The 9465-nt window shown below is 35.2% G+C and overlaps 1 protein-coding gene across 1 annotated transcript in view; it reads right to left on the bottom strand.

The window, feature by feature from the left end:
- Positions 1-9465, bottom strand: part of SDCCAG8 (SHH signaling and ciliogenesis regulator SDCCAG8) — a 265480-nt gene that overhangs the window by 83044 nt on the left and 172971 nt on the right. Inside the window, 1 exon segment of the mRNA XM_007462638.1 lies at positions 4111-4242. Within this exon segment, the coding sequence (XP_007462700.1) occupies positions 4111-4242 (132 nt within the window).

The following is a 9465-nucleotide window of genomic DNA, read 5'->3' as shown; positions in this document are numbered from 1 at the left end:
TATTTTTTTTTTTTTTTTTTTTTTTTTCTTTTGGCTGTGTTGGGTCTTCGTTGCTGTTCGTGTGCTTTCCTCTAGTTGCAGCGAGCCAGGGCTACTCTTCATTGCGGTACATGGGCTTCTCTTGTTGTGGAGCACAGGCTCTAGGCACACGGGCTTCAGTAGTTGTGGTACATGGGCTCAGTGCTCATGGGCTCTAGAGTGCAGGCTCAGTAGCTGTGGTGCACGGGCTTAGTTGCTCCACAGCATGTGGGATCTTCCCGGACCAGGGATCGAACCCATGTCTCCTGCATTGACAGGCGGATTCTTAACCACTGTGCCACCAGGGAAGTCCCCATTCAATGGTTTTTATGTATATAATTTAAACAATACACTACCATAAGAAACTTTTTAAAATGTGAAAGTATATAACCAAAAAAACAACCAGGATTTCTGGGGGTTGGTGACATAATACTAAATCACATGAGAACACATGAGTGTGTTCAGCCCATTTCCTCTAGCTCTAGGGCTTGCTCCGTCTGTATACACTGTGGAGTTCTCACGTGGTTCTACTTTCTAGGGAGAAATATATGACTCAATACTTATTTTAAAATATAACTAGAAAGAAATACCATTGCTATCTTTAGCCTGAATTCCCTGGTGTGCTTTGTGGACACCAGGGGTTCCAAACTACCAGCTGGAAAATGTAACTATCCTGACTTTATAACTTTAATAACTTTGACAATCAGAATTTAATAAATTCACATCTACTGCAACTCAAAAAATTCTCTTTTCCAAAATGCCCCTCCCAATACATCTACCCACCACCAGTTGGTTGGTCTGTCTCTTGCTTTCTCTTGCTTCCCTCTTTTCTGTGCATCCAAATCTTATGAAAAAGTGGTTTAAATTTGCTATTTCAATTTTTCAACTCACACTAAGTTTTCAATCCATATTATATGATTTCTGTACCCACTCTTCCAGTACAAATATTTTTGTTAACATAACCAGTGTTGTCCATGTCACTAAGTCCAGTGGATACTTTTCAGTCTTATTTAATCACTCAGCAGCATCTGGTAGATCACCTCCTCTTTCCTGAAGTATTTCCATCTGTCAGCATGCATGATAACAAGCCTTTTCAGTTTCTAGTTATTTCTCAGGTTACCTTACCTTTAAAACTTTTGATGTTCTTTAGGATTCACTAAGCCCATCTTCCTTCTCACTTTATTTCTCTAGGTGACCTCATTTACTCCCAAGGTTTCTAATATCCTCTGTAAGCCAGTGGGGATTTCTATCTCCAGCCCAGTCCTCACTCCTGAGCTTAGTCCCTTGTGTCCCCATGCATATTCAACATATCCATTTGTACAATGCTCTTGAACATTAAATTCAACAGGGTCGAAACCTAACACTTGGTCTTATCCCAAACCCAGGCCATCTCAACCACAAACCTGCTTATTTTGTGTATTTTCTATTCTCACTAAGTACTACCACTATGTACATATTGCTCATGTCAGAAATATGGATATGCACTCTTCTCTACCCAACATAGCCAATCAGTCATTAAGTCCTGTTGATTTCACCTCCTATATATTTCACCAATCTGTTTACTTCCAGCATCATTATTATCAGTTCAATCTAAGCCATCATCATCACTTGACTAACTGCTCCAGTAGCTCCCTAACTGGTCTTGTGTAAACACCATGGCTCTGCTCCAGTCCATTATCTACTCTGGAGCTGGAATGCTATTTTTAAAATGCAAATTTGATCACATAATTGTCCTTTGTTTTTAAAAAAATCTTTTAATATCTTCCTTTTAGTAAAAGGATAAAGTGAAAAGTCTACAATAAAAACTTAAAGGCCTTGTCTTTATCCAGCACTCACCTGCCTCTCCAACCTTATCACATGCTATTTTTTCCATTATTCTTTATGTTAAACACAGTTTCTTTCCTTCTTTAAATGTCCTATCTCAGGACCTTCAATTTACAGTTTTCTTTTCTCTAGAAGAGGAGCTGGCAAACATTTTTAGGAGAGGGCGAGATAGTAAATATTTTAGGCTTTGTGAGCCAATAAATAGGCCAGTCTCTGACTCACCTATACTCAACTCTGACATTGTAGGGTGAAAGGAGCCACAGATAACATGTAAACAAATGAGCATGACTATGTTCCTGAGCCATACAAAATGGGCTTGGGCTGGGGTACAATTTGCCAGCTCCTGCCCTAGGACTAATAATCCCTATACTGTCACTCATAGATTCATTTCAAGTGTCATTTTTTTCATTGAAACTTCTTCTGATCAGGGTAAGTCACCTTATTAAATGTGCTTATACCACAAAGTATATTTTACTTTCATATAACTAATCATTACTGCAATTAATTAGATATCTGTGAAATTCTCTTGTCAATATCCATCTTCCCTGTAAGGCTGTAAACTCCATTAGACTAGGAATTATATTTACTTTGCTTTTTTATTCCCAGCATGTGGTGGAGAACATGACACATGGTAGCAATCAATAAATATTTGTTGAATGAATGAATTTACTATCATTCATATCAATGAATGAATGATTAATTTACTATATGACCTTCAGTTGGCAACTTTATCTTTCTGAGCCTTAGTTTTCCACCTGGAAAGGAAGATGATAATAACAACTACTTCCCAGGTTTGTTTCAGGTAAGAAAACATGCGTGAGGTGAATTTTGTGAACTCTAAAACAATATACAGATGTAAGAAAAGAAATATTAGAAAGATGAGTTGGTTGCATAGTACAGGAGCAAATTATAGCCCAAGGTCCAAATCTTTTCACTCATTTTGTTGGTCTTCTAGCTAAGAATGGTTTTTGTCTTTTTAAAGGGTTGTAAAAAAAAGCAAAAACAAAACAAAGACTACGTGACAGAGACTACTCGTGGCCCAGGAAGCCTAAAATATTTTACTCTCTGGTCCTTTACAGAAATAGTTTGCTGATCTCTGGCTTAGAAAATAAATGAATGATTAATTCTTTATAAATATACTCATATTTTAATATTTGGTGTCATTTTCTGACTACCTTTCTTCTCTTCAATAGAGAAAGTGATCAAATTTATAAACATTCCTCCTCCCCCTGCCGAGGGACTCTATGTTTACTTTAAATTAAAAAATAATGACAAAAGGAGTATTTAAATATTTTCTTTTCCCCTCAGTTATATGAACAATTGGTTTTGAAACAGAGTAGGCCTGGGGTGTCTGGGGATGGGATAGAAATGGGGAGATGGATGCCAAGAAAACTATCTCCACTGGAAGGTTAACTGCTATTATGTATGTGATTGCTGAGATTTTTTTTCCTGGGTAATTCATCACTGTATAGAAATTAGGAATGACACATTTATAGTAAATATAAGGGACTGTGTTTTTCACACACAAAAAAAATACTGCACAAAAAAGGAAAGGAATTTGGAATCAAAAGATCATGAAACAAGTTTGAACTCTACCAACTTACTCAATATGGCACTTTGAGCAAATACATTAGTATCTCTCAGCTTGAGCTTCTCCATCTAGCAAAAGAGAGTAAATACTGATTCCATTTAGTAGGTGGCTATAATGAGCCAGGTGCTTTACATATATTATATTTGATCTTTATATCAAACTGCAAAGTGGCTACTGTTAGCTCCAATATATAGATGAAGAAACTGATGCTCAGAGAGGTTGAGTAACTTGCTCAAAGTACACTACTAGGAAGAACCAAAGGGTCTGGGGTCAAATTCTGACTCTAGCAATATATTTAACCTTCTTGGGCCTTACATGCTTTATCCTACAAAAATACATACAAAACCTAATTTCTAGAAGAGAAGTTTTGAAATTCCTGCATATTACATTACCAGCTTGCACCTTAAAGGTAGATGGTTTTCCTACAATGTTCTATATTAAATCTACTTCTGTGTCTTTAGAGAATAGTAAAGAGGGAATGTGCTCTCCTCTCTGTGTATTATAAGAGCAACCTAAATTGAGAAAGCATAAATATATAGAAATATTAGATTTTAAGCATGTTCCTTGAGTACCATAGTAACCATGAATTCTATTTATTCCACAGCAATTCCCATCCTGTTTTTGAACCAAACACATTCAATAGGTGGCACATCAGTTGATTATTAAGTCTTTATTACCTTTGCTTCATTATCTCATGTAGTCTTCCATGCTGGACACACTGTTCCTCCAATTCATCATTTCTTCTCTGTAACTTTTCCAGTTTGTCACATGTATATCTTTTTTCTTGACTGAGCTGAGCTATTTCAGATCTAGAGAGGTGTAAACACAGAAGTGACAGATGTTAAAGGTTCTTATTACCAGAGCGTGTTTTTATTGTATAACCTTATCATTTTCTTGAACTCTGTACTTAAACATAACAGTGTCAATAAAAATTATTTTATGTAAAATAAAATATTTCAGAAATTACAGAATGTCTAGTAGAAGGATATACACACTGCAGGAACTCAACTGGTAGACAGATAAAGGAATAACAACTTCAACAGAGAGAATTTTTTCAAGGAACAAGACAAAAATGATAATAATCAAATCCCGTTTTTAAAAAGACAACTATTAATTTACCAAAAATTTAGTGAGTATCTATTACAGGCCAGCTACCATGCTGTTACAGGAACAACCCCAGGTCTAATTTCTGACAGAGTTGTTTCTTTTAATTAACATAGCTAATTTAATGGTATATGATTAAAATCATATAGTTTTAAAAAATGGTGGGGCTTCCCTGGTGGCGCAGTGGTTGAGAGTCCGCCTGCCGATGCAGGGGACACCGGTTCGTGCCTCGGTCCGGGAAGATCCCATGTGCCGTGGAGCGGCTGGGCCCCTGAGCCATGGCCGCTGAGCCTGCGCGTCCGGAGCCTGTGCTCCGCAACGGGAGAGGCCACAACAGTGAGAGGCCCGCGTACCGCAAAAAAAAAAAATGGTGGTTCTCTGCCCCCCGACTCCACCTCCAGCTTGTCAATGTAATTACTAATATTTCAGTTTGTAGTTAAATCAGTATCAGTTTTATGTCATAACAGCTACATAAATATTGGTCCTTGTTGTCTAAGGAGTATATTATGATTACACATGCGTTTGTGTACATTTATTTTCCCTAAACAAGTGGGCTTTAGTGTAGAATGACCGAGTGGCAAGCCATCTTTTCTGATGGGAGATTCCCAATATTATCAGCATCCGTAATTCTTTCCCCTGTGGCCATTCTGTTTCTCAAAAGAAGGATTCTCCATTTTCCTGCTTGTGTACAACCCTAACCATCAGTGGTCTAGGAGCTGGTTGGAAATAGAGGGGTGGTGTACTCACCTTTCAGAATGTAGACTTTTAATTAATTCCTCTATTCTAATTTCAGTGCAGCTATTTTCACCAGTGCCTGCTGGTTTAATCTCTTCAGAGGGGAAGCTCCTAGTTTTCTGGGTGGAGGAGGGATAGTCACCTGGCTGCATGGGGTGGGGGTAGAACTGTCAACTTTGGCTTCAGTCCTATATTCCACTCCTGCCTTCTAAGTCTTTCTGGGATCCTGAGAGCAGATCAGCTTGCTTCACATACAAGTATCCCTGTCTGCAGACATTTAAGACTCACCTTCCTCCATTTGCTAAGTGAGGTATCATTCCCCCAATTTTCTTTCTGTTTTCACATTATTTCATTTGGGATTACAGATATCTCTCTACTTTGGTGATGATTGGTGTTTGTCAGGAAATAATGTTACTTCTTCAGTGTCTTGGATGGCCATTTCAAGGCTCAAAATTTGAAGCTAAGAGAGACATCTGTCCAAGAAAAATTGTACTTTGTCCTTGATTTAATTAAACATTACTCCTTAGTCCACCATCTCCTCATACTCCACTGCCTCATAGGTTAGAACTGAAAGCTGAGAAGTCTGGCACATTAAAATACAAGTAGTTAACAACTGGTTCGTTTCTTGAGGTTTATGTGAGATGCTTGATGTAAAATTATTTCCCTCCAAAGAAAGGATTCCTCCATTAGGTGACATAGCCTTTTTTTTTTTTTTTTCCTGGAAAAGATTTGGATTTGCTAAGGGAATTTATCCCAAGGACCAAGCTGCTTCACGTGGCATGAAGCGATCGCTCGCTTTTAGTTCACCTCATTCCTCATTTTGTTTTCACTTTGGTTCAAGTTTCATCTCGAAGAAAGCTTGCTCTGATTAATATTTGCAGTTCTCATTATGTCAGCACATTTTTTGAAACTACCTCTAGCTTTTATGCATATATTAGCTTATAATTTATTCCTGTGAATTGTGCTCTGTGCCTCATCCTTTTTGCTAGATTACAGATTACACACAAGGGTATGGATTATCTCATTTTCAAGCTCAGATTAAGCACTCAATCTATATTTACTTCTTCTAATAAGAATTTACTTATATTTGAAATAGTCTAAATAAGTAAATGATGACTATGTCTATCCTTTCAAAATCACATACAATATAAAAGAATTTAGGAGCAGTTATATGAAATTTTTAATTTAGTATTCTTCCACGATTAGTATTTCCTATCACAATATGCATTATGCACTAAAATTCCAAAAGGCCCCAAAATATCCTTAAACCGGATTAGAAAAAAATGCATAAGAATATTTATCTGTTCTCAGGTACTTTCCCAGAAAAACAAGTCACTTTTTAAAAGTCAGGAAAGAAACATAGATTTTACAATATAAGAATATAAAGCTTTTACATACAACAAAATCATATGTTTTCATGAGCATGTTCCTTGTAGCACTGTTTCTAGAAACAACCTTGCTCTGCAACCCAATATAGGAAAACTTAACCCAGAAATGTATCAACAGATGATTAGTTACATTACTTAAAAAAAGAAATATCAAGATGCCATTCTGATAATATGGCTATTTATTGGTGTTATATATTGACCTAAAAATATGACATATTGGTAAAAAAGGAAAATATTAAAAATCAGCATAAGGTAATTCTATTTTATAAAATAAAAAATATTTTGACATGTATACCACATATTAATATTGATTATCTCTTGGTGTCCAGATTAGAAATATAAAATATTTTTTTTCCTTTTCTGTATTTTCTGAATATTACATGTATTGTAATATTTAAAACAAAAAATAAAGTCATCTTGATTTTGAAAAAATTCTTAAGAAACAAAAAGAACTGGGAACAAATTTTTCAAAATTAAAAAAAGGGGAACGTAAAAAATGAGACAAATGAATATTAGAAGCATTATATAATAAACTGCTATCCCCACACTTCATCAAAATTCCAATTAAAAAAGTACAAGGGATATGAAAAATACTCACAGAGGAAGAAACATAAATGATCAATAAACATTTATAAAACATTCAATTTCCCTATTATTCAAAGAAATGCCTAATAAAACATTTACTGTATGCCTACACTACACTTGGTAGTGGAATTCATCCTTTACATTATATCTCAATTAATCCTACAAGATAAGTGTTTATTCCCTTTTCTCTGGGAGGTAAATATGAGGTTTAATAAGTCGCCTAAGGTCACCTAAATGGTGATTACCCAAGCCCAGACACAAACACTGGTCTGTCCAACTCTAAAGGGGTTGCCCCACCCACTGTGCAACATGGCCCCTCACTCCTTTTTTGAAAAACCTCTCACTTCTTTTTGTCACAAACTGCTATGTACACATATATACTGAGCAGAATTTAGTGCAGTACTTGAGCAAAGTCATACACATTAACAGCCTTAACAGGGTTCACAGTCTTTGGACCAGCAATCCCCTTTTAGACATCTCAACTAAGAAAATCATGAAAAAATTCATATTTATGTATAAAATTATTATTATATTATTCATTACATTTAAAAAGAGTTTAAAATTCTGATGAATTATTATTCATACAAATGATTCAACTAAAATTATGTTTCCTGAGTATTTACTGATGTAGAAAACTGTTCATCAGATAATATTAAGTAAAAACAGCAGGATGTAAAACTGTATATATATATATATATATATACATATATATATATGTATGTATGTATATATGTATATATATACATATATACACACATAAGTATATCACTCACAATATAAATGCATGGTAACACGCACATTTACCTACACATGGAAAATGACTGAAAGTAAACATGTCAAAAGTTAACCATAGTTAGCTGGATGGTAACGTTACAGGAAATTTTTTTCCTTAATTCTTCTTTGCATTTATAACCAAATGCCCTATACTGAGGATATCTTATATACAGAATTTCAAAAATATAAATGTTAATTGTTAAGTACATATTACTATCAGGTATTTTATTGCTACAGTACTTTTCTGCTTTGCATATTTTATGTGTATGCTTTTCTTTGTTTATAATAGTAATTTGCCTACCAACTTCCAATGTTCAATAAAAATTTGGTATATGTACATGGACATCATCTTTTATCTGTCTAGAGTCCATGATATATTGAAAGAACTAGCAGTTTGCAAAGTTCAAAGAGTAAACTTACGAGCTTCTATGTTAGCTTGAGATTACATTTGTGGCATGATTATCCTAGTGCCATATAAAAAGAAAATGGATTCTAATCCATTTTCATAGAAAATTTAGGTAATTACTGCCTTTACAGAAGCATGAACTTCTCACTGCATTTTTATATACCAGTTATACTGTGTAATTACATTTTCATGAAGTATAATATTTTACTACGATAATTAGGATTACAGTGATAATTGCTTTTTAAGGAAAAACATGACCCCTTAATTTTTTACTCTTTTAGAGTCTCATTCAACTTTCGGTAATAATTGGCAGAGGACAATATCAGTTTCTTCTTGTAGAATATAATTTTTGTAGCATCCCAAACTAACATCATCTAAACATGCCAGGGAAAAGAAATAGTTCAACAGGGTATGTGTTCTTTACTTCAATTAAACTCACACAGTTGGATACCTACTCTTGCCAAAACAGTAATATAATTTATACATTATAGTCCACACAGTAAAACTACACTAAAAGTCATTTAACAATATTTATAACACCATAAAATACAGTGTTAAAATATATGAACTGCAATATGTACCAAAATTATAAAATTTGTTTCTCATCATCAGTGATTAAAGCCAGGATCATTGCTCTAGCCTCAATACCCACAACCCTGGTGACAGATTAGAATTCAAATCTTAATGATCAATTTACAATTAACAAGATAGAAGCGAAACAAATTAAACCAACCATTATATATAACGAGACCCAATGGACTCCCATTGTTCCTCTTAATTACAAAACGCAAATCACCAATACACAATGGGTAGTGTTAGACATCAATCCACGAACCTAGCAACCCAGAAAGTGACAATGATAGAAAAGAAAGAGAAGCAAAACCATGCAGACCCCAGTTCTATGCTCTATATCCTTTTCTTTTCACTGGGGCAGAAGTGTTGAGAGGTGAAAACCTAGCACATGCTGGATCTCCATTCTGCAGCTGGCAGAGGCTCCCTTCATAGCTGGTGCCTAACCTCTCTGAGCTCTACGTTTTAGA

The sequence above is a fragment of the Lipotes vexillifer genome, unplaced genomic scaffold (assembly GCF_000442215.2).
Source record: "Lipotes vexillifer unplaced genomic scaffold, Lipotes_vexillifer_v1.1 scaffold104, whole genome shotgun sequence".
Classification (NCBI taxonomy): Eukaryota; Metazoa; Chordata; class Mammalia; order Artiodactyla; family Lipotidae; genus Lipotes; species Lipotes vexillifer.
This window is presented reverse-complemented; position numbering and strand designations above follow the sequence as displayed.